Below are 26,908 nucleotides of genomic sequence, written 5' to 3'. Positions count from 1 at the left end.
TTCTTTACCGCATAAACGCAATTGATCAGAGGTTGTAGCCGGCTCAATTTTAAAGCTAGAGTGAAGGAATCCATTGGTAGCAACTATGTCATTCTAGCTTGTCAGGAAGGAGGCTAAATAACACTCCGCTAAATTTTGGCGAGAAAAAACTGGCATGGCCATTTTCAAACGGGTCCCTTGATCTTCGAGTCTCCCCTTTACAGACATGCCCACTTTATGATAATCACATGCAGTTTAGGGCAAGTCATAGTCAAGTCAGCACACTGACACACTGACAGCTGTTGTTAATTGATCCAATAATAAATATATACATACATTTGCATAAAGCAGCATATTTGAGTATTAAATATTTGATCTACCTTAAAGGTAAATTTTGAACATATAAAAATGTGCGAATAATTGTGATATATTGAATATTTTAATAGACTGACAGCCCTAGTTTTTTTGTTTTGTTTTGTTTAAACTCACAACATTAACCACGAGTTTAAAACTGTGACCGTAATCTGGGAGAAAATATGTTTCCCTCGCAACATAATTGACAATGCTGTTTAGTTGTATGGAATTTTGTACGAGACAGGGTTCAAATATTGCAGCCTAATTCATGACGAGTGGGTCCGCAGTCCAAACACTGGGCTTCAAATTCCCCCTCTCCGCCTGCCTGCCCCGCCTGAACCGGCCGCAAAACTGAGCACCAGATTTGGCCTCTTGTGTCTCAGGTTTTATTTTAGGAAAGGAGGGCAGCGAGTCACCAACACAGAGTGTCGGCCCACATGTTGACACGCAGCTATAGAAGTAGGGTATGAATAATACATGAGGCATTAGGTGACTATATGGAGCTTTTCAGACTCCAGTAACTATGTACATTTGTGTTTTAAGTGTCTGTAAATGCATATAGTTATGTTTGCATGCCTTTATGAAGCCATAACCTGCAACTGTTCTGCAATCTGCAGTGTTTCCCAACCAATTATAATCATTTTGTAGGTAAAATGATTGCAGCGTACAGTGGTGTCTTACATTTTAGAAGTGTTTTATTACAGTTAGCTGTGTCAACTCTGACCTTTTAGCCTGGAGCAGGATTTAGCTTAATATGATGCAAGCTTTACAATGTAGGCTGTTCAATATATTGACTACAAGTGCTCAGCCATGTAACTTTCGTTCATTCAGGTGTTCATAAAAAATTGTATATCAAAACATTTGAAACATACAGAAGTTCTGGTCAAGAGACTGATAAAAAAAACCACATACAGCACTAACGAAACAAACAACAAAAGTTATCATTATTCGACCTGTATGAAAAGGAGGAACAGGGAACCAGACACTGACAGCCAGACGTCAGGAACCAGAGCAGGGTCAAACAGTGCTAGATGCCAAAGTCCCTTCAAGAAAAGCGACAGTCAAATCATTAACCACAACCTGGAATGAACCCGCTGGCTTCAACTACAACCCTCACTGAGCGCTTCTGGTGTCTAGCCAGTGAGTTTTGGGGAAAAAAGTCCACATGCAGGTGATGCAATCCTTATGTAAGCAGGTAACATCATATAGGGGGGCAGTGACACAGAAACACCCGTCTCTGCATGGTGCTGGCACAGAAACTTCCCCTTGCTAGTTCCCCACAACCCCACCAAGGTAGCATTACGATGCATTGTGGGTACCGAGGGCAGGGTAAAACAACCCCATTGTCCTCGTTTCCATGCTCGCATTATCCTGCTAACAATACGGCAGCGTGAGTGGACGACAGTATGAATTCAATACTTCCCGTTTTGTTTCAGCGGAAAAAAGCCGGAGGCTGGGAAGCAATTAATGGCCGCTTCACAAGACGGGATTAAAAGGATCGTATTACCTGTTGAACAAGTTGCTTGAACAAATGTCTCGCAATCCCACCTCAGAAAATAACCCTGAGATCAACAACAACTAAGAACAGATAGAAATATCATTATCTGTGGCCACACACTTAAAAATGACCTACTAAGATAAGTTTTATATACTTAAAAATAACAACTTTATATTCATGTTGCACAAATACTACGAATGTATGTGCATCTGTACATCATAGAGTAACTTAAAGCTGCAGTTGGTAACGTTGAGCAAATATGATAAAAAGTTATTTGAGGAGAACCCAGTGGGCGACTCCGGGGTCTGAAATGTGAAGCCAATGAGGAAGTGCCTTAAACATGCATTCTATCTAACAGCCAGCAGAGGGCGACTCCTCTGGTTAGTCTGATTGTATAGAAGTCTATGAGAAAATGAGCCTACTTCACACTTGATTTATTACCTCAGTAAACATTGTAAACATGAGTTTATGATCTCAATCACTAGTTTCAAGTCTTCTTCAATACAGCATGATGTTCATTTAGTAAATTATGGTCCCATTTAGAGTCAGATAGACCATAAAGCAGGGTATGCTTTAGGGCGGGGCTACCTTGTGATTGACAGGTCACTAGGTCGTTGTACGGTCTGGGGGTTTTCCGTCTTTTCGTCTTGTAACTTTAACCCTTTCACTGTGTTTTCAGTTCATGAAAGTCAATTGTAACACTTGGGTCACCTAAAAATGTCTTATTAAGTGTTCGGTTGTACTAAACTCAACCCTTTTGTGTCACTTCTGGTTGCAAAAAACCAAGATGGTGACGACCACTAACGAAATGCTGAACTCAAGACTTCGAAGGGCAGTCCACAAACCAACGGGTGACGTCAAGGTGACTACGTCCACTTCTTATAGAAGTACAGTCTAGACTGTATAGTCTATGGGAGAACCCAGGGCACATGGCGGCCTGTCCCTTTGCTCTTTCCCGGTGAATGCACAGAAAATCTACTTCAGCTGGGATAGCCAGGCGGTGCTTTAAGAGACGGGAAGAAGTCACTAGACGAGTGACGAATTCCTCTTGAAACTAATGGCTGCAGCTTTTATGGGACAGAAATAGGAAGTGTAACAGGAGGATGTGTGTCCCGAGGTTCTGGTCAACTGGGTCCACAGAATGCCACCATGGCTGGCTGCCCAGCTCTCAGCCTTTTTATGGGACACACACACACAGTCGAGCTCCGGGCTTAATTGATGGCGGGGGCTGATGAACAAATAATGTGCCCACCGAGGCACGTAAAATGAGAATGCGGACCTCTGCTAGTCCTGGGCTAGTCCTGAGTTGAAGTTCAATATCAGACGACTCTGGAAAGCATCTTTTCACTGATCTCTCTTTGCTTTAGTGTGTCGCACTTTAGGCGTGGTCGGAAGTGTGCTCTGCTGTAATTACACTCAAAACTGATGTCAGGTCTAATGAGCACACCTTAGAGGACTTTTCTACATCAGTGCAACAGGTGAGAAGCTCAATCGATGGAGATCAGCAAAACCCATATTTGAAGTTAAAGCTGCAGTCGGTAACTTTGAGCAAATAAGATAAAAAAGTTATTTTTATAAAACGGTCACTACATCCTGACAGAAGTGCATGAGACAGATTATCTGTGAAAAAAAAACATGTGCTCCTAATGACATTTGCAAGATTTCAATGTGCCCGGAAGGAAAACAACCAATCAGAGCCGAGGAGTCTCTAAGCAGCTGCTTGCAAACTCCGATCTAACTGTCAGACTACGCAGCGCTGATCAAATATGAATCAAGATTCTGTTACTGCATAGTTATAAAGTATAATGGTGCCATCAATTTAAAAAAAAGCATATTACAACATATAGCATTTTCTATATTCTATGCTAAAATTGCTGAAGAATATGTCTATTATATCTATATCTACTTTGAGAAGACCTGTATGTCTATGCACATTTCTTAAGCTCTGAGAAACTGAGCACTTCAGTCAAATATACTATATACACTAGTCAAGTCATTGTCAACACATACTATAATTCACAGTTTGCATGGATCTTTTAAGTAGAGTTGTGACCTATAAACAGTTTTGCATTTTGCACGTTATGTATTTACTCTGCTTCAGTGTAATTACAACCTTAAGGCCCACGACTGCAGCATGATTAGACAAACCGCTGCTTCTCTCACATGCAGCAAAATCTGAGACACAACATTTCCAAAGAAACTCTGATTCAAACTAAAATGTGCATGTAGCAACTTGAAGCAGCACATTTATTTCACCACCGGGCTGCACCAATTACCGTCATGATCCTGTTGCATAATACCAAAAAACATTTAGACTTAGTTTTGCTTAATAGACAGTAGCATCCACTAGAGGGCAATCAGTAGAAATGGACAGATCCCAATTCAGTACTTACTGTAGCAGAGTGGTCATCTTGGGTGGTGTAGAGGAAATTCCTCTGATCATGCACAATGTAATCATGTTAACTTCCCTTGATCAAGCATAATGTGATGGTGTTAACTTCTCTTGTGTTTGATCATGCTGAATTTTGGCCTGATTGCCTGAACTAAGGCATTGTTGTCCATCAGAAGAATACGATCAGAAGGCTAATGGGTTCTGATAGCCTTTGTCTTTTGAACATAGACATGCAAGATACTAACCCGGGTTATAATAGTTTTGAATTTTCAATTAGTTTTTATTTCATTTTAGTTTTTACTTTTCAATTTAAGTTTTAGTTAGTTTACGGGGTATGTTTGTTAGTTTTAGTTTAGTTTAGTTTTTTCAAAAAGGTTTAGTTTTTAAATATTTAATTTTTGTTTCTATTAGGGCAGTCAGTCAGTCAGTCAATTAAACTATTTAATCGCATGATTGTCCATAGTTAATCGTGATTAATCGCAAATTAATCACAATTTTTATCTGTTCATTTATCTGACTCCTACTCATGGTCCCTGCACAGGGAGGGATCGTGGGATCTTTTGGGATCAACAAATATGCAAATAAATAATAACTAGGGTTGTCAGACGATTCAAATATTATATTAAGATATTATAATCTCATTTTCATCTATTCAAAATGTACCTTAAAGGGAGATTTGTCAAGTAGTTAATACTCTTATCAACATGGGAGTGGGCAAATATGCTTGCTTTATGCAGATGTATGTATATATTTATTATTGGAAATTAATTAACAACACAAAACAATGACATTGTGTTAATGCGTTAACGTGTTAATATTGCGTTAACTTTGACAGCCATAGTTTTTATATATTTAGTTTAAGTCTGTTTCTGTGGTTCAATGTCATGAGAGTTGTCAGAAATTCATGCCGTTGCCTTTTTTGGTAGTGATAGATTATAGCTAAAAAAACCAAAAAAAAATGAATTTATGTTCATTTTTATTTGTTTTTAAAATATAGTTTTAGTTTAATTCTATTTTTTCTTAAAGGATTGCGTTTTTATTTAGTTTCAGTTTACTAAAAATATTTTTCACTGCTTATTTTCGTTTTCGTTTTCCTTAATTCCTTAGTATAACTACCTGAAAGAAGCAACCGGAGTGGGATGACAAAGCCAAGGTATAGAGAGAACAGCTTCTCATCGGGGTGCACATCAACCTAACCCTTACCCTGTGTATCATGCTCTGAGCATTTAAAGTGTTACAATACTGTAAGAGATTTTTGTCTCGTCCCTCGTTGTCAGAGTGGGATTACACAATTGCCACGATAGTGCACAGCTTCACCACTCGACTACAGCACAAACATTTTATTTCATATATCGGTCATTTAACTGAGCTTCACGTTCAGTACGACGGTCACTGAATATGCAAGTTGGGGTTTGGTGTCTTGCTCAAGGACACGCGCAATCAATACTTTGAAATATCACATATTACCATGAGCTTCTTCATGTGAACAGTAGGTCAAAAGGGTCTGGATGTGCTTCAAAAGAGAAAGTTGTACAGGAGGCACGTGGCAAGGAGCTACATCAAAGACTTGTAACATCTGTAAGACTTTTACTGATGCAGGAGCACTTCCTGAATGAAACAAACGATGCCATAAAGTCGTAACCCTGCTGAGGACACTACTACTGGGATGAAGAGAGATGCCGCCTGAGGACAATCTACCTTCACTCACTGAAATTGGTGCCCCACAAACCCCTTTATAGTGCGGCCTATGGCTAAATGGTTATTATTAGGGCTGTTAAAGTTAACATGATAATAACGCGTTAACGCGAATGTGTTTTAACGGCACTAATTTCTTTAACGCATGAAGGCAACTTGCGAGAGAGAAGATACTGGCATCATATGAAACTAAAAAACCTAAAGAATCCATCGGTACCAACCATGTCATACTAGCTTGTCGCGAAGGAGGGTAAATAACGCTCCAAAATTATGCTAAATGTTGGCGAGGAAAAACTGGCATGGCCAATTTCAAAGGGGTCCCTTGACCTCTGACCTCAAGATATGTGAATGAAAATGGGCTCTTTGGGTACCCACGAGTCTCCCCTTTACAGACATGCCCACTTTATGATACGCACTGACAGCTGTTGTTGCCTGTTGGGCTGCAGTTTGCCATGTTATGACTTACTTGAGCATATTTCTTATGCTAAATGTAGTACCTGTGAGTGTTTCTGGACAATATTTGTCATTGTTTTGTGTTGGTAATTGATTTCCAATAATAAATATATACATACATTTGCATAAAGCAGCATATTTGCCCCCTCCCACGTTGATAAGAGTATTAAATACTTGACAAATCTTCCTTTAAGGTACATTTTGAATAGATGAAAATGTGCGAACAATTATGGACAATCATGTGATTATAATATCTTGATATAATATTTGAATCGTCTGACAACCCTAGTTATTATTTATTTGCATATTTGTTGATCCCAAAAGATCCCACGATCCCTCCCTGTGCAGGGACCATGAGAAGGAGTTTGTGTGATTTATCATGATCTAAAGAACACAATTTTTTTTAATTTCTCATGCATTTAATAAACAAGAGCAGACTACTTCATTACTGAAGTGGAAATGTCTCAATTTCCAATATTATAAAGTGTCATATATGTAAACTGCTGTATAATTAAAAAAATTAAATACATTTTAACACTCTGAATTGGAAAATGTGTACATTGTTTAAATGAACATGCACAATTAACTGTGCAGCCCTACAGCATGTGTGGCAAGCTGAAAAGGGGATAAATGTTTAAGTAGTGCATTCTGTTGCAAAACCCTGAGCTTTGTTTAGGCCTGTAAGAGTATTGTACCATTTCCTGTGAGAGTGCGAAAAAGTCCCAGCTCGCCGTGTTACCTTCAGAATATTAAGAGCGGCAACTAGTTTAAGTAGTAGTAGTACATATAAACAATATACATGTCTATACAGTGTGACTGGCTCACCATGCTGCCAGCCAGTGCAGTAGACAGTCGGTCTGGGCGCTCCTCTTCAGATCCCTCCCTCTCCTCCTGTCTACTGGGCTCTGCTGTGCCAGCGATGGTTCCTGCCAACATAAAAACACACTACCTTCAGACATTGGGTGTGTGTGTGTATGTGTGTGTGTGTGTGTGTGTGTGTGTGTGTGTGTGTGTGTGTGTGTGTGTGTGTGTGGAGTGTGTGATTGCGTAAACTAAAAGGGCTGGATTCCAAAAACCAACCTTTCTTGGTCTGAAGTACAGCAAGTAGTATGGCACTAGTAAAAAATCATAATAAGATATCTCATTGCTGAAGAGGTAGAAGTATGGATGCACTTTACATTTTATCATTGAACCCTCTGCTGCCACCGCAAAGTCCCCACAATTTAAGCCCTGAGAGGAGTGTGGTGCATACAGACTTTTTGGCTGAACTAGGTGGTCTGGAACAAGGAGCACTATCCACAAACCAGGTCAAACACCCTCCACAGACATGCAGGAACATGCGTGAAGTTTAACGCTGCGAAGGAAACCTTGGAGCGGATCAGCTGACCTGACCTGACCTGACCTGACCTGACGGGAGAGACTCTCATTTACAGGAAATGCAAACTCAACATTCCTCATGTAGATTATGAGCAGCCAAACAGATAACTGCATAAGTAGACCGAGGATGTGGACAACTCTCCTACACACACCCCCAACACACCAAAAAGGTGGCACGCTGAGGTAGATATCATGACCTTCTAACAACACGACCTCAGGAGGTTCTGACATGATTCTAATATCTGGATATCTGGACAGTGGCTGCACACATAATAAAGCAACACTGGGGATAAATGAAGTGAAATACTGAGTAAACACTTGATTCACTAAATGACTGACATGAAAAGTAACACTCTGATATTACGCTGCCGTCTCTTCCTGTGCAAGCTCAGTCAGGAAGCTCAGTGTATGTTTAATATGAAGAGAGTCAGGCAGCTAAACAAAACAGGGACATGGTGTTCACTTCCTTGTGTGTAGTACTAGACTTAACATTGATTACAAGGACAACTTGAAACTGGATCAAAGTTCTTGCTGTAGTGCTCTCGTCGTCTTACTTCCCTACACTGTTTTTTTTTTCCAGACACACCCCCTTTTGCACACAGCTCCACAAAAAAGAAAGAAATACTACACTCAACTCACAAAATACTGTTTCCAAAGTCTCTTACCTGTCCAAAGTGTGCTGCAAACTTTCTGTTGAAACTTTTATCTAGGGTTGAATTAAAGCTCAATGCCTTGCAAAGTAGCAGTAGTCTCCGTCTCCCAAACACATACTGGTAGTAATCCAGCGCATGACATACCTCCCTCCCTTCCTCCCTCCCTCCCTCGCTCTCTCTATTGCTTACTCTTTCTCCCTCCCACTCACTAAGTGCCAGGCTTCTCCAAGTGAAAGAAACCCTACTACAGGGGACGGACCTCCACTCATGACTCATTTTATCAAAAGGGATGGCCTTCATCGCTAATCGGCCATGAATAAAGAAATCACGTGTAGGCAGCTGGTCATAATTGCTTTTAAAAAAAGGTACAATATCACACTCGAAGCAATATGAGTCCCCTATTGACTCGACAAAAACACACTACTTTAGCAGATAAATGATCAAGTAAAGGCAGTGAGGAAACCAAACCTTTAAAGCTGCATTAACTGATGATTTGGCCACTTGTGGGATATGAAGTACTCAACAGCAACCTGACAGATCACTGCCTTATAAAGTTGTGATGGCTTACATGTTATCTAACAATTGCCTATTTACTTAAATATTGTGTCTAATATTCACACTCCTTTTGATGTGGACTCAATCTATTGGGGACAGAACCAGCCAAAATAAAAAAATTTAATAAATTATTTGATAAATTAATAAATATATATATATATAACAAATGCAAAAATAAACCAATACAAAACATGTTAAATAAATACACAAATAAATAAAAGAGAAAATTAAAGCAGAAGAGTAAATAAATAAGGGAATTAATGCAAAGATAAATAAAGAAGCAAATTAAAACAGAAATATCAATTTATGTCACATTATTTGTCATATTATTTTTGCTACATTTAATGACATATTTATCGAGTCAATTATTTATTTATTTATTTATTATTTTTTATTTTGGCAGGTTCCGTCCTCCATATCAACCAACCCCTGAGAAAAATATCTGGATCGTTAGCTAGACATTCACATGCTAGTTGCTCACTTTGTGTGCAGTTTGGTGCTGGGCAGGCAGTGTACAGTGGCTTTATCAGAGCTAGTTGGCTGAAAACAGGTGCCTGCTGCTGTCTGAAACATACAGTACATTTGTGGGCGGTGAAACAAAAACAATGAGCCGAAAGACACTAAAAGGTCTGCTCTATAGAGGCATCAACATGCAATTCTGCATGTTCGCCATGCCATTAGTGCACTTTATCATCTATGTTTTCAAAATATGTGCAAACATTTATCTCTCAAACAGCTGCTCTGGTACTATTTATCACTCTGGTTATCAAGTTTTGCGAGTACAATTTTCCATCAACGCACATTTGGTGGACTAAAGGTATGGTTAGTAGTGCTATTCAAATACATTTTTTGTTATATTTGTTGAAATTCTCATTAAATCTTGACAGCGATCAATAATGTGGCTGTCACAGGACTGTAATAAGTCCATCCAATCATTACATTCGGTCTGAATGAAATGATACCCGTCTGTCTACCTGTGTGCACTCTGCCTGTGCACTCATTGCACCTCACCGGAGTCTTCCACAAGCTGCCAGCTTGACAGCTCGGAGTACTAACAATAGGGATGTTCATTGGTTATGTTCATTATGATCATTTTGGGGGAGTGTCTTTGGAGAGAGGCCTGAAGGGATGGACTGTCAGTGTTGCTGACTTGGCAACTTTTGGAGCTACTGCTGCCAGCTACTTTCATTGGAAAAGAGTTGGAAACAATAGGCAGGTTTTTTCAGTTGGATACTTTTTTTAATCTAGAGTACTCTTGCTGGTTTCTCATCATTTCCGACCCTAGCTTTAACTCATGCAAGAGTGCACTTTATTTAAAGTTTAATCCAAAATTCCTTCCTCTAATTCACTCTTTCTGCAAACAAACACAAAACATAATGACATGCACACTGCGACTGCCCCTCTGTGATCATTCTGCTTTCGCAAAAGTTTTGTGGAAATTGTATCAGCCAAAGGAAAACAGATTTGTAGTTCAAAACACTAATCACATTTGTGCCATGACTTCTCCCATATCCATCTGACACCAATTTAAAGAAAATGCTGGTGAATATAAAACATCACACTGGAGGCTGCAGCTTGTGTTATATCTCAGTGTGATACTCTGACACAATTAAATGTCTTGTCAGGTTCCACACACACAGTGGACAGTACGGCCTGTACTTCTGTATAAAAAAAGGGAGGTGTTACTATGTATTCCAAGTGTCACGCCTTCATTATGCATACTTATGCAGGTCAAATCCTGTTTTAAGAGACAGGATGTCATTGCTACTGCTGTGTACATGACATTCATTCATTAAACTAACAGTAAATTACTGACCATTTAAAAGGCATTGTTGTTTCATTAAAAACTACTGCATGAAACGTTTCTATATGCTAGTATTGATACAAAACCTCTACAGTCTCTGTACCAATATGATACTTCTTAACTTACTTTGAGGGGTATGAAAATGTTTCTCTGCCCAACTGTTTCCCCTTTTTACATTTAACAGAACCACAATCATCTCAAGTTAAGTTTTTCCTATAAGCCCTCCAAATAGTTTGTATAAAATACAGTATATAATTGGCAAAAATGGGATTAACATCAAAGAATAACTGAAGAGGAATATGAATCTGAACAAGCATTCAGTGCCAGCGAGCGTTACTTTGAATACTGTGTGGAGACAGCAGAGGGCTTTAACATAATCATAAAGTTTGGTCTTTTGTGGCTATAGGTGATGGCAGCTACTTCAGGAGCAGGTGGTAATCACCAGTGGAGCGTCTCTCCTCTGGTAAAGACATGCTTTTTGTCGAAATTGTTGCACCTGACTAAAAGCTTTAACACTCATCCCTCCAGATGGATCCTCAATGTCCATTGGCACGTTAAAAAAAGGTCGGTCATAGAGTTAGAAGCGAATATCAAATATCTGGTTGGTAATAGGTGACCTGATGAGTACAGGGTGTGAGATATCCAGAACACACAGTTTTGTCATTGCATATTTCTCCATCCTTTTAGGGAATCATCTAAATACAGAGAGATGATGTCTGATGGACACAAGTATACTCAAAGCTCCTAATAACAAATCAGCTACTCATTTTTTAACAGAGTAGACAAACACTGGATTAGATTTAAATTAGATTATTACAAACACGTCTCACCATAATACAATACAATTTAACAGTGTCACAAACTACATTATAATCTCTGTGAAGGTAGGATTTATCGAGTGCTCCAGGGATGACATATTTTTGTAGGCCGACCAGAAAGTTAGCATCGCTCTGGTTCCCTCGACAAAAAGCCAATGGGATTGTTCCATTGGGTTTTGGATTATTGCAGAAAAAAAGATCTGTAGAAAACACACATTTGATAGTTAAAGTTTTTTTCAGCAAGATCTTCACAAATGAACGCCACTTTATGATTTTTGAAGCGTAAATGCAATCACCAGAGGTAAAAAGCTAACGTTAGGCTATAAACGAACTACACCGCGGTCGCATGAGCACGAGTGTGCGATATTTAATGACATCTTATTTTGTAGAACAAAATGTCAAGATCTCAACTTGTGTTAACCACAGACCTTACCTCAGGAATCTAACTAAAACCCATTAAAAAAAAAACACTGACATTGAGATGAGGGAACCGGAAGTGTTAACTCATTTAGGACTCATTCCTGTAGCACTCTATTGAAGGGCTGTTGTATTAGACTGCATTAGTTTTAGCTAGGTGCACCTAATAAACTGACAGTGTATATAAAAATGTAGTATAAAAACAGCAATGAAAACAAGATCATTATTCTCCTCTATCTGTTATGTTCTATGTGTAAATCCAGCAGCTTTCCCTTCAAATTAAATTTGTTCACAATGTCACCTCTTAATTATAAATAAATAAATAAATAAAAGACTGATTGTGTTGATATAGCCACACTATCCAAAGGTGATTACAATAACTAAAAATGTTTGTGCTGAACAACATTAACCAACTATTTGAACTATAATTAATCGTTTAAATCATCAATTAAGTTAAAATGACAAACAGTCTCTAACTCCAGCTTCTCAATCGTACAGATTTGCTGCTTATCTTATATCAGAAATACCTATAGGTTTTGGACTGTTGGTCAAACAAAACAAGCATTCTGATGGCAAATTAATTAATTATAAAAATAAGACTTAGTTACAGACATTGGATGCCCAATACGCCACTTAGCTATATGGACATTAAGAGTTTATAAAGAATTGGCAAAGGCTACAGTATGTGCATTGTGAGGGCAACAGAGATGTTAAATAATAAGGAGAACTACTAAAAGCAATTGTATTACAGTATGTAAGTGTTTGAAGGAGCGCTATCGCAGGTCCTTCCTTCCTGCAGCTGTCAGACTCCACAACCAGCACTACTCCCAGTAGACCACTTACACACCAAAAAACTGACTATAACCTGATATTTTCAGGTGTAATTTCATTCATTCATCCATTCATTCTCACTGTGCAATATCATTTTCCACTTGTGCAATTTCGTTAATAGTCTGTTTATTGTCAATACTGTATATACTGCTCCTATATTTATACTTCCTTCTATTTAAATGGTTCATGTTTTGTTACACTTTGTTTAGCTCTTCTTTTACTGTGTTAGCTGATGCATCTTGTTTTTTGCACTATCCCCTTTGCTGCTGTACACTGCTAATGTCCCCACTGCAGGACTAATAAAGGAATATCTGATCTTATGTACACCTACTTACAAAGATAATGACAGTGATGAACATTAAGCATTAGGATCACTTCTTCAAAACCAGTCCCTCTGCGTCCTCCTGAGAATAAAATACATTTCCAGTCCAGTGGGGGATTCCCAGGTACTTTCAATCTAACTAGACAAGTGCTAGCATTACGGGTAAGACTGTCAGCTCCACTAGAACTAGCTGTTGCCCTCACAATGCACATACTTTAGCCTTTTTCAATTATTATAAACTCTTAATGTCCATATAGCTAAGTGGCGTACTGGGCATCCAATGTCTGTAACTAAGTCTTATTTTTATAATTAATTCATTTAATTATTTCATAGCCAATTGAATAAAGGCTTTTTATATTTTTTGCTAGAAGAGTGCCTTGGAATCCCCCCTTTTTTGAACCTTTGTGTACCCCACCAAAGAGCACCTTCATCACACTGAGTTGAACTTCCCAGCACTCTGGACTTTTTCCCTTTTTTGAAGAGTGCTTGTTTTGTTTGACCAACAGTCCAAAACCTAAAGATATATCTGTGCTATAATATAAGACAGGCAGCAACTCTGTACGATTGAGAAGCTGGAGTTAGAGAGTGTTCCTCATTTTTAACTTGATAGATGATTTAAACGATTCATTTATAGTTAAAATAGTTGATTCATTGTTGTTTCAGCACAAACATCTTAGTTATTGTAATCACCTCTGGATTGTGTAGCCATATCATCACAGTAACTCTTTTATTTATTTATTTATAATTAAGAGGTGACATTCTGAACAAATTTAATTTGAAGGGAAAGCTACTGGATTTATACATAACAGATAGAGGAGAATAATGATCTTGTTTTCATTGCTCTGTTTGACTCGTGACAACACAACAACAGGTGTGGACGTGTGATAACAGGGCTAAAGTTTACAGACATGTTCAGGTGAAAATGAAAGTGGACGAAAGCCTCACCACATTTGGGCGTTGGCAGGTTCTAATTCCATTCCCAGGTTACAGACATTGGATGCCCAGTACGCCAAAAAAAAATAAAATGACAAACATCCTCTAACTCCAGCTTCTCAATCGTAAAGATTTGCTGCTTATCTTATATTACAAATATATATATATATATATATATCAGAAATACCTACAGGTTTTGGACTGTTGGTCAAACAAAAAAGCACTCTGATGGCAAATTAATTAATTATAAAAATAAGACTTAGTTACAGACAGCTATATGAACATTAAGAGTTTATAAAGAATTGGCACAGGCTAAAGTATGGGCATTGGGAGGGCAACAGGGATGTTATGTCATAAGGAGAACTACTAAAAGCAATTGTGTTACAGTATGTACACCTGTTTACAGAGATAATGATACTGATGAACAATAAGCAGTAGAATCACTTCTTCAAAACCAGTCCCTCTGCCTCCCACTGAGCATAAAATACATTTCCAGTCGAGTGGGGGATCCCCAGGTACTTTCCTTGGAACATAAATACAGCCAATCTAACTAGAAATGTGCTAGCATTACTGGAAGACTCTGAATAACACAGTGGATAACAGGTGCTCTGTTTGACTGGGGACAACACAACAGGTGTGGACGTGTGATAACAGGGGTAAAGTTTACAGACATGTAAAGGTGAAAGTGAAAGTGGACCGCAGCCTTCACCACAGGTCTGTGACTGTACGAGGAGGCAACAAACCGAAAGTGTGCTGGTGTGTTTGCATGCCATGTTAGCATCGTGCTAACTGCCGGATAGCAACATTACTAGACGTTTGGGTGTTAAATCACTCATTTACTAACAGAAAACGACAAAGCAGCTTCAAGTTCACACGTCCAACATTAGTCCAACAGCCTGAGATCATGTCACACTCAATACATTCATCAGAAGTTACTTAATTTTAAGAGATAAATCGAGTTACTCACACAGAAAGAATCAGCTGACACAACGGTGACTCAGTAGACTGCACGACTTCCGCATTCTTGTGTGATGACAACAGCGCCAGCCAATCATCAAGCAGGAAGCTGATCAGTCTAAGCCAATAGCGTTACAGGATTCGCACCGGCCAATCAGGATTAGCGAGTAGTTTGAACACACCCACACGAGAGCCAATCAGAAGCCACTAAGCTCCCAAAGCGCACCAATAGAAAATCACAGCGCGGCACAATATTGGATACACACACACAGTCGGTAATGTGCGTGCGTTACAAGCACACTCACAGCAGAGGTTTAACTTATTATAAACAATTAAAATAAGAATTGGTTTCATTTTTCACAACTGAAATGAAGAGCTTTGAAAATGAGTTGAACCATAGATGTCAATGATTAAAAAAATATTCCTAGAATAAACTTAAAATAAGCAGAAATGAAAACAAGAAGTAAAAAGAGAGAAACATGAAAGGGAGGTTGAAACAACCTTTAATTATAAGGTCATGGTTAATTCAAGAAAATGTCATCTGCCAAGCAAAAATACCAGTTTTATGTTCTTAATATGCTCCACTGTATTTGTTCTTAATATGCCTTGTACAAAGTATTTCTTATATATGTACATTAATACTTCCTGATATGTATAGAAAATCACAGCACGCCACAATATTGGATACACATACACAGAACGGTAAGTGCGTTACAAGCACACTCATAGCAGAGGTTTCACTTATCATAAACAATTTTTAAAAAAATAATTGGTTTCATTTTTCAAAACTGAAATGAAGAGCTTTGGAAATGAGTTGAACCATAGATAAAATAAGATAAGATAAGATAAGATAAGATGAACCTTTATTAATCCCCGGAGGGAAATTCAGGTGTCAAAGCAGCAACATCAGCAAACATCAGCAAACAGAGTGAAACACAGGAGAGGTAAAGGTATACAACAATTATAAAAACAATAAATAGAGATATAAAAGATACAGAGTGAACGGGTGAACATAGTGTGTACAGTCCGTCAATAAATACATGTAGTATGTGCAGTAAATAAATGTAATATGTACATATGTGCAGTCTATAAAATGGTATATAGGATGTATAGTGTAAAGTAAGTGTAAAGTGCACCAGTGGTTTGAGTCCAAGATGTTTGCAGATAGTGCATGTTAAAAGTTCTTAAAATCCTCATAGTTCTCATATGGACATATCAGCCTTGGTTGTGGAGCCTGACGGCTACCAGCATGAAGGACTGAGCTAGCCTTCCTCATCAGCCTGTTCAGTCTGTTGGCATCCCTTGTGTTGGTGTTATCCCCCCCCAACATACCACGGCAAAGAACAGTACACTGGCTACTACAGACTGGTAAAACATCTGCAGCAGCCTATTGCACACGTTGAAGGATCTGAGCCTCTTCAGGAAGAACAGATGTCAATGATTAAAAAAAAAGTACCAAAAAAAACTTAAATAAGCAGAAATGAAAGCAAGAAGTAAAAAGAGAGAAGCATGAAAGAGTGGTTGAAACAACCTTTAAAAGGTCAATGTCAAGTTATTGTTCAAATACGTGCAATATCCCAGCTTGAGAGATTGAAACATCCACTCGAAGATTTTTTTAACTGGAATTCACTCAATGATAAACAGCTTTTCTTTTTTCCCTCCTTTATTTTGTAGGTTGAGTTGAAAGTTCAGTTCATGTAGGAACTATTATTAGCCATTAGTCATAGGTGAAAAAGGTAAAATGAGAAAGTTTGTAACCCGGCCGTCATGTTGAGATCTGTTGAGGAAATACCAAGCACCGCCCACCAGCAGTCTCATTTTACAGCTAAACAGTACACTACAAGATGTTTCTGATAACATTTGATGCGAGAAATAGGCATTACAGTAACAGAATATTAATTAATATTTGATCAGCGCTGCCTAGTTTGACCATTTGATCGGAGTTTGCGAGTGATTGACAGCTGCCTCCGTTGAATGAACAGCCAATTATCTCTCTGAAATTACTTGTGATTGGACAATGTCTCCCAAAACAGAGCCATGAGGAGGTGCAGAAGTCTAGTTTTCTCTCAGAACACTTGAATTACAATATGCTGAAAGGTTATTATGGAATATTTGCCCAATGATGCCAAAAGCATTCCGCCTACTGCTGCTTTAATAACCCAAAAAATCATTGATGGATTAATCTATTTTTATTTTTTTTTCATTTAAACCACTCAACTTAAAAGTGTGTATTTATGCAGAGTTGTAGGACAATTAACTACATGATCCTGACAGCTTCCTGACACAGACAGTGGCATACATGTGGCATGCCCATGCAGTTTACAGCACTGTAGCTGGGGCCTGACACTATTTTTGTTCACCATGCAGCCTGGACCTGACCTCACATGCTCTCCGATACCAGTCAACAGCAACACAACGCCTCACTCCAACCTCAAAGACTGTCAAAAACTTTAAATGAAATACTGCATGTGCACATATTGCTGTAGTTATCAGGCTTTTTGATATGCAGGTACTGTGATGATCCGGGGTACTGTGTAAGCAACAGGGAATAAAGTTAAATCCTGGTTGAATCTTAATCTTAATCTGGGTTGAAACTCATGATTACAGCCTGATTTTTTATTTAAATTTGAATGTGAGTCTTTATGAAAAAGAAATTAAAGGCTCTTAAAAGAATCTGTAAACTCTCAAAACAATCCTAAAATGAGGAAAATCAGTTGCTTGCCATGCTTGTAGAACGTTCTGGATCTACTCACTGATCTCACAGTACATGATTGTGTATCTGTTTTAAATCAGGCAACATTGCTCCCTCTGGTGGTGCAGAAACAAGAGAGGGATTGCAGAGGGACTGGTGTGGAACAGGATTATACAGGATTATCTCTCTCTCTTTTTTTATCCTCAACACTACTACCACTGTATTTTTATTTAGTGCTGTGCTCCCAGTTCAGTTCTTCACATCTGGATGCATCACTTTTAATGAGTCGCAAAACATCACAGACTACTGTCTGTGCCTCATTATTTTGCATACGCTGAGGTTAACATGTCCATGTTTCTACGACGACTGAGGCTCTGAGGACTGACAACTGATTAGACACTGAACTCAGGAGAGATGAACTTTTTAGCTAAAGTGCAGCAGGAAGCGAGGAGGCGGACAGGTGGGTGTAGATCCTAAAGAACCAATCACAGTCGGTCATCCGGTCAGTACTTATCTGCACCCCGTCGGGCCTGAACACTGATTTTGATCTTTCTTTTCTCTGAACTGTGGCCCATCTACAATCACAGCATGGTAAGAGACTCCATTATGATGAGCAGGTGCTCTCAGTTGTGGGACATTAGACATCCTCACCATTGAGTAATTGAGGAGATAATTATATCTTCAGTGGATAAGTACCTGAGATCTATTGACTGTAGGTTAGTTTTTATGATTTCTATCTTTTCTTTCTTTGCAGACAAGCTACACAGATAAAGGGGAGAAGGTAAGATTGCCTCTGACGATGGACAGGAGTCTGTGATGTAGTTTGATGTGTTAACAGTTCTGTTTGTTCTGCAGAAGAAGGCCTGAATCAAAGCCGAGTGGCTGAATGTTGAAATAAATTAATTATTCTAAAGCTATAATGAGATTTCATTACAAGTCTTAAGTTGATGCTAATCATTCAACAGGTCTAAAACATAAACACTTAGTTGAGGTGTTATGTTTCTCACCTGTATGAGACTTTAAACTACTTCATATTTATCTAATTCTTCTGTTGTACTTTTGCCTTTTAGCACGCAAAGGGAAAGTTTGTCAAGTTTCATCATGTCACCTTCTGGGTCGGCAACGCCAAACAGGTCAGTATCTAAACGCTGACGTACAACTAACACTTTACTTTTCTGTCATCTGTGACACCAGTGATCACTCAGTGATTCCAGCACCAGTCAAATTCTTTTCCACATAATTCATATTTGGATCAAGATGCACTTTTTTTTTAGATGTATTTGTGTAACATTCAGTGTCTTCACCACACTTCTTTATACTTTTTAGTGGGTAAATATAAGTTACCGTGTTTCAGTATTTACAGAAACATCTGCAGGTATAAGGTTTAGTAATTACTAGGGCTGTCAATCGATTAAAATATATAATCGCGATTAATCGCAAATTAATCACACATTTTTTAATCTATTTAAAATGTACCTTAAAGAGAGATTTGTCAAGTATTTAATACTCTTATCAACATGGGAGTGGACAAATATGCTGCTTTATGCAAATGTATGTATATATTTATTATTGGAAATCAATTAACAACACAAAACAATGACAAATATTTTTCAGAAACCCTCACAGGTACTGCATTTAGAATAGAAAATATGTATGTCACTCCATGTGATTATCATAAAGTGGGCATGTCTGTAAAGGGGAGACTTGTGGCTTCCCATAGAACCCATTTTCATTCACATATCTTGAGGTCAGAGGTCAAGGGACCCCCTGGAAAATGGCCATGCCAGTTTTTCCTCGCCAAAATGTAGCATAAGTTTGGAGCGTTATTTAACCTCCTTTGAAAACAAGCTAATATGACGTTGATACCAGTGGATTCTTTAGGTTTTTTAGTTTCATATGATGACAGTATCTTCACTCTAGCTTTAAAAATGAGCCTACTACAACCTAAAATTTGCGAGTTGCTTTATTATCGCGTTAACTTTGACAGCCCTAGTAATTACATAATAACTGTATATATTTGCTTGAGTTGTTTAACTTTTGACCTCTGGACCTTCCAGCCTCTGTTCTTTCAAAAACAAAAACATTCACTTCTGAATAACAGATACAGTCTATTACAACCATTTTGATAATAAATTAATTGTTTAAGACATTTTTTAAACTTTCACTGGTTCCAGCTTATTAAAAATGTGAGGATTTGGTGCTTTTCTTTGTCATACAGGATAATTAACTTCATATCTTTGGGTTTTGGGGGAAAAAAGCTATGTGAATACTAAACATTGCCAAAATATAATGGGTGTTTTTCACAATCTTCTTAAACAAAACAATTCCTTTGCAGGCAGCCTCGTTCTACAGTGATAAGATGGGCTTCGAGGCTTTGGCCTATAAGGGTTTGGAGACTGGCAGCCGAGAGGTGGTGTCTCATGTCATCAGACAGGATAAGGTATGCAGTTAGACATCCTGTGTTGATTGAATAAACTCAGTATATCTGTGATCAATGATCCTGTCCACAAACACAACCACCACTCCTCTCTCCTCACAGATAATATTTGTGTTCGAATCTCCACTAAATCCTGGAAATGAAGGCAAGTTTTCCTCATTACTTGAGACAATACAGTATGAAATGCTGTGAACATGTGTGCCTTTCAACATGGTTTTATCTTCCCTCAGTGATGGGAGAACACTTGATTAAGCATGGAGATGGAGTCAAAGACATCGCTTTTCAAGTGGAGGACTGTGACTTCTTAATCAAGGTAACAATGATAAGGAGGACGAACAGGAACTGAAATTTAATCGCAAGAGGCCCAAATTAATATGATTTGACAACAGTTATGACCAGTGTGTTTAGCTGTTTTTGGAAAAACTGTGGAAGAAGTAAGAAATGGGTAAAAGTGTATAAATACTCTGTTACAAGTAAAGGTCCTGCATTCAACATTTTACTTAAAGGAACAGTGTGTAACATTTCGGAGGATCTATTAGCAGAAACGGAATATAATATTTATATGTTTTCATTAGTGATAAATGACCTGAAACTAAGAATCGTGTTTTCGTTAGCTTAGAATGAGCTGTTTATATCTAAATAGGGAGCGGGTCCTCTTCACGGAGTCCACCATGTTTCTACAGTAGCCCAGAACAGACAAACCAAACACTGGCTCCAGAGAGAGCCTTTCACATTTTTACGTTATCTAAAGGTCACCGTAGTTCTCCGACACGCTTGTGAAACTGCTGTAACGTGAGCCGCAGAGTGCAAAACCGTGGTACCGCCAGCCGCCGTCTGACTTACGTTGCTCTTAAAGTAGTGTTATTATGATATGGACGGCCTCTGAGCAAGGCAAGTGGCGTTGCCACAGTTTTGCACTCAGCGGCTCGCGTTACCGCAGTGTTGGAAAGGGAGGAGTGAGATGAGGGGTTCTCAGTTGGTTGCAATCTGCAACCACACCACTAGATGCCACAGAATCCTACACACTGTCCCTTTAAGTAACAGTACAAAAGTATTTGCATCAAAATATACTCATATACAGAATGGACCATTTCAGAATAATGCATGGTGCACTATATTTATTGATGCATTAATGTGTCAGCATTACTTTAATGTTACAGCTGGTAACAATTAAATATTTCAATCGATTGACAGCCCCATAATGGCGATAGTTATTTTCCAGTCTCCTTTACTAATATACAGTATGTACAGCAATAGAGGAATTAAAATAAGTAACATATTTGAGTTCCACTGAATTCAAATTCACTCACTTCTAATAACTTTAAATTGTAAACTGCAATTCTGCTTCAAATTCAAGTAATAAACCCAACCTGTTTTGAACAGTATTATCATATTACGTGTTGTGTACTCAGTGTGTGTTGAAATAGGGGCAAACATGGTGGTGGTACGACAAAGTGCAGCTTTGATGTTTAGTGCCCCGTTTGAACTCTTTACTCTAGTCAAGGTCAGACTGGAGGTTTGGATAAACTCTCTGTGTTGACCATCAGGTGGCTACAAAGGGACAGAATCACCTCCGACTTTAAACAGAGATCAACAGTAGCCTCATCTAACAAAGTAGTATATCAGTATAGGGAGATATTCTTCAGACAGAAAAACAAACTGTTGTTAAGCTCCTGTATTTCCCCAACTGATCCCAAAACAACTCCACTGACAGACAGCGAAAGAGCGAGGAGCTGTAATTGTCAAGGAGCCCTGGGTGGAGCAGGACAGCCAGGGGAGGGTCAAGTATGCTGTGGTTCAAACGGTACGTAAAGAGTGATGCACACAAAGCCTCATGTGAATACACACATGAAACTGGATAATGAATAACAATGTTGTGTTAATGCTTTGTCCTCAGTATGGAGATACAACTCACACATTCATTGAGTACCTCAGTCCCTACAAAGGCCTTTTCCTGCCCGGCTACAAAGAGCCTCTGTTTAGGGATCCTCTGTTAGCCAAACTGTGAGTCTCTAACATTTCCTTGTGCTACAAACTTTTACTAAAATGTATGCATTGGGTATTCTCAATTGCTGAACTTTCATGGAAAAGTACACACATGTTTTTCTTCTTTTCTTTGTAGTCCACCAGCGGGTTTGAGCTTCATCGATCACATGGTGGGAAACCAGCCAGATGCCGAAATGGTGCCAATTTCAGACTGGTAAGAGACTCTTGTCTGAGCGCACGTACACGCGGCGGGCAGAGCACACACAGGGCAAAAGGACAAGTAAACACTCCACAGACGGTCACAGCCACCTCTGTCACAGTGGGAAATGTTAGTGCACATATTCAAAAACGGGCCCCAGTGCAACATTTCTGGTCAATAAAATAAAAACTTTCAATAAAAGAGTAAAGAAAAGGCATATTTAAACAGCTCCAAATGAGGCATGGCTTGTTCAGTTAGCTTACCGTCACATTTTCTGTTTGTGATTCACCAAATTCCAGGTATCAGAAGTGTTTGATGTTCCATCGGTTCTGGTCCATAGACGACAAGCAAATCCACACGCAGTACAGTTCACTGAGGTCCATAGTGGTGACCAACTATGAAGAGACCATCAAGATGCCCATCAATGAACCTGCACCGGGGAAAAGTATTTCTCAAATTCAGGTGTGACTTCATCAGCTCAGTTTATTACTACACTTTATGTTAATCACAGTGGTGTAGCCTATCCCAGTGTTTTATCCTAATGTTTTATTAGGATGGTGTATCACAGTGGTGTATCACAGTGGCGTTGTCTATCCCAGTGGTTTATCACAGTGGTTTATCGAGGTTGTATATCGCCTTGGTTTATCGCGGTGGTGTATCACATCTCAGTGGTTTATCACAGTGTTTTTTCGAGGTAAGTTTATCGCGTGGTTTATCACAGTGGTGTATCATAGTGGTATATCACAGAGGGTCCCGAGCTCTTTGAGGAACATTTGCAAAATTTGGTACTAAATGAGCAAAATCTTCCCATATGTGGATCCCCGTGTCGAAATGTGTGACAACTCCTGTTTTACAACCCTGCCTCAGTGCATTTTATGTTCTGCATCTCCCTCTTCACAGGAATATGTGAACTACAACGGGGGACCAGGTGTTCAGCACATCGCCCTCAACACATCAAACATCATCCAAGCCGTGAGCCTTCTGCATTCGCGCCAAAATCTCACATCAATCCATAAACTTTAACTTCATCTTCATCTTCACATAGCCTCCCCAAATCTGCAAGTAAAGGCAAGTTTTAAATCCTGCTCTCTTTGGGTGTCTTAACTCAGGTAGTGAACTTGCGCGCCCGAGGGATGGAGTTCCTCTCAGCGCCTGACACGTACTACAGCAACCTGCGGGCCAATCTCAAATCCGCCAAGATCAAGGTGAAGGAGGACCTCAACCGTTTACAGGTGAGCAGATATATTATTTCAGTAAGCCTGAAATGATTTACAGCCTTTATGCTTCTGTCTAAACTATAACTATAAACTGTTTGCTTTTCAGGAACTGAAAATCTTAGTTGATTTTGATGACAAGGGCTACCTACTTCAAATCTTCACCAAACCTGTGCAGGACAGACCAACCCTTTTCCTGGAGGTCATTCAGCGGAACAACCACTTTGTAAGTGACTTGTAACTACTGGTATAACTGGTAAACTGAGGGTAATCTTAGTGTGTCTTTATGGTGGGATCTACAGGCCTGTGGTCCTGTTTCTTAACTTCACCACTTTTAAGAAGCCGAGGCAGAGTCGCCCGAACACCTGTTTGCAGCTCCCACCCAGTGTGAACAGTAGCCCACTTGTAAAAGCTCAGTAAATCTATCACACATACAGATTAAAAGGCTCCGTGCTTCACAGCGAGGGGGATCTTTGGATAGGGTTGCACCCTGTGGCACTTCATTTATAAAACCTAGCACCCATTCTGCTTGTCAGGACAGGCACATCTTGTCACTCTGCAGCATTTCACCGAACCTACAGATGTGGATACAATGCATGAAAGTGAGAAACTGAATCCGAACCGCAGCAAAAGAATCACTCCGAGCAACCACCAACACTTGATCTTTTCATTATCTATGAAAATATTTACATGATTCATTCGCGAGCCCCCGGTGAGCGCAGCGCCCTGTCAGAGCCGAGTGGATGTTTGAACCCTGTGAGAATATTTATCTGCCGTGATCCAACATCAAAGTTTTTTAACACCCTGAACGGTGTCTGAGAGAAGATCCCCAGAGCCATAACATATGACACGGAAGACGGTAGATCTTTGGGTAATTAGCCATCTGTGTGTGCTTGTTCTCTCTCCAGGGCTTTGGGGCAGGAAACTTCAAGTCTCTCTTTGAGGCCATTGAGAAGGACCAAGACGCCAGGGGCAACCTCATCGCGCTGACACCCAAAGGGGAGGCCAAAGCCTTCTACTGATCCTCCGACTGCTGCTGCTGCTGCCAAACCACACTTCGACTGTTATATACGGCCGTACATTTCAGAAGGCAATCAACAACTCAGTATATCAGACACATGTACAAAGTGTTAAATATCTTCATGTGACAAGCTGCTAGTGCTATTAGATATGCTTTAAGTTGTCTATAGATTGCATGCTGTATGACTAAATAAAGAAACTTATGTTCAAGAATTTCAACAAATATAACAAAAATGTATTTGAACAGCATAACCAACCCGAGCTTTAAATGCATGAATCTTTATTACTGAAACATATTGGAATCAAAATTAAAATGTTGTCATCATCTACTCTGCTCCAGGTCAATCAAAAACCCCACTGAAATGTATTGGATGATATAAACAACACTTTTCAGGTGTTCTTTCGAAGTTTTTTTTTTTTTTTTTTTTAGCAAAATACTCTGCTACTGCTCAGGTGAGGATATATCCACTCTTGTTAAGAGCCAGAAGGGTGCATGAAAGCTGCAATTCACACACAAATTGGAGGAACTTAAATCAAACTTAAGAAGTAAAACATACTCTTGTCAACTATTTGTATTGTATTTAACATGGTTTCATTTTTTTTAGCTCTAAGTATCTGATTTCAAACTATGTGGGGTAACTTTATAGTCACTTTATTAGTCGCCACAATGCAAAAAAAAAAGTGATTTAAGATCTTACCAACGTTTTGACATGACAGTCTTCTTCAGAGTACTGAGGGACAAAAACAGCTCCACAGGCATCAAATAGGGGATAAGACACAGGTGTGTTCAATCATGGGGTTAAAGCAGCAGTAGGCGAGATCGGAGCAAATATGATTTAAAAAAGTTATTTTTATAAAACTGTCGCTATATCCTGACAGTAGTACATGAAACAGGTAACCTGAAAAAAATCATGTTCCTCTGTGTCCTCCGGTGCTCCTAACGGTATCTGCAAGATTTCACAGACCGGAGGAAAACAAACAGTAAGAACTGATCTGAGGTCTGCTGTCCAGCTGCCGTCTATGAGAGCCGGCTGTCAATCACTCGCAAACTCTGATCAAACGGTCAAACTAGACAGCGCTGATCAAATATGAATCAATATCATGTTACGTTAATGCATATTTCTCACCTCAAATGTTTTCAGACTCATCTTGTAGTGCACTGTTTAACTGTAAAATGAGAAAGTTTGTTACGTGGCTGTAAACTTTTGTTGTACAGTCATCAAAAAAGTCTACATATCAATATAGGAAAAGCCAAGTGTCTAGAATGCAGCCTTTTAAAGAAACACAACAAAGGAGAGATGTAATGTTCTATTTATGGAAACAACAAAACCCCCCGGACTCCGACTGGGTTCCTAAGGAGGAGACCTCCAGAGACGGACATAATATCTCAAGTTAATTTAGGATAAATATATTAGAAGTATTATTAATATATTAGAAAAATATTTTGGAGAAATATTAGAAAAAACAATTTCATGATAGAAAGAACAAAGTAGAAAAGGTTAACTATGTACTTATAGATGATAAACTCTATCAAAGGTCAGATAAAGGATTTTGCAGAGTATTTATTTATACGTATTTTGAGTTTCTACTCTGTCTAAAATTTAACAACACTGGGACGCAAACACAACTCATTTGACGCCGGGGGAGTTTCTCTATATTCTCCTACAGAAAAAAAAAAATGTATTCAGCACACAGGTTTTATTTCAAAATAATTTATTTGCATATAATTGGAATGAAGACAGGTCGATACATCTGCGATGGCACTGGTCAGTTTCCATATAGAAACATTCAGTCTATACAGAAACCACTCTTTCAAACCTGGACAAAATGGATAAATATATTAGTAAATAAATATATTAGTGACATGTCACTATATTGAAATGTTCTATTATATATAAAATACAACACTATTTCATTTCTGTTTTTTTTTTTGTTCTCGTTTTGTACACAAAGTATCCAAAATATACTGACATATCCCTTAAAAGTTCTGGAGGGATTTTTTTTTTTACTCATAGAAAAGGCAGTTTCAGCTCATTATTCTTGCAAAACATAACAAAACAAACACATAAACGACACAAAGAGAAAGATCTTGAACAGGATGAAATCACATTGGATATTCGGCAGCATCACTAAATGCTTTTTTGCACGTGCTGACGGATTTGGGCTTGTTTTAAATTAATACTATGAGTTTTATGTTGTGTTTATTATTATAAAAATCGGCTCGAGCCAAAGTGCTGCTTGTAATTCAGTCATTTCCATCTCAGTCTTGGAGACTGTTTGGGCGCGAACAATAACAGACAAGGGAACCCCGATGCTTTAGCC

At 38.8% G+C, this 26,908-nt stretch overlaps 2 protein-coding genes across 4 annotated transcripts in view; one reads left to right on the top strand and one right to left on the bottom strand.

Annotated features, from left to right (window-relative positions):
- Nucleotides 1–22,729, bottom strand: part of mtmr4 (myotubularin related protein 4) — a 63,512-nt gene extending 40,783 nt beyond the window's left edge. Inside the window, exons 1-2 of one of the 3 annotated variants that reach the window (XM_037747820.1) lie at nucleotides 22,616–22,729; nucleotides 7,197–7,297 (exon numbers count right to left, since the gene is read on the bottom strand). In XM_037747820.1, the coding sequence (XP_037603748.1) occupies nucleotides 7,197–7,199 (3 nt within the window). In that variant the 5' untranslated portion in view covers nucleotides 7,200–7,297; nucleotides 22,616–22,729. Of the gene's footprint in view, nucleotides 1–7,196; nucleotides 7,298–8,413; nucleotides 8,566–15,048; nucleotides 15,166–22,615 lie in introns of those variants that run through there. The other 2 variants (XM_037747818.1, XM_037747819.1) reach the window with 2 other exon arrangements.
- Nucleotides 18,244–24,983, top strand: hpda (4-hydroxyphenylpyruvate dioxygenase a). The gene is made up of 14 exons (XM_037747822.1): nucleotides 18,244–18,321; nucleotides 18,485–18,511; nucleotides 18,801–18,863; nucleotides 20,066–20,170; nucleotides 20,270–20,312; nucleotides 20,398–20,480; nucleotides 21,882–21,971; nucleotides 22,065–22,171; nucleotides 22,290–22,367; nucleotides 22,652–22,814; nucleotides 23,253–23,324; nucleotides 23,462–23,584; nucleotides 23,676–23,792; nucleotides 24,475–24,983. Exons 1-14 carry the CDS (start codon nucleotides 18,319–18,321, stop codon nucleotides 24,586–24,588), a joined length of 1,188 nt encoding a protein of 395 aa, XP_037603750.1. The 5' UTR covers nucleotides 18,244–18,318; the 3' UTR covers nucleotides 24,589–24,983.
- The last annotated feature ends 1,925 nt before the right edge of the window (nucleotides 24,984–26,908 follow it).

The sequence above is a fragment of the Sebastes umbrosus genome, chromosome 17 (genome assembly GCF_015220745.1).
Source record: "Sebastes umbrosus isolate fSebUmb1 chromosome 17, fSebUmb1.pri, whole genome shotgun sequence".
NCBI classification, from domain to species: Eukaryota; Metazoa; Chordata; class Actinopteri; order Perciformes; family Sebastidae; genus Sebastes; species Sebastes umbrosus.
This window is presented reverse-complemented; position numbering and strand designations above follow the sequence as displayed.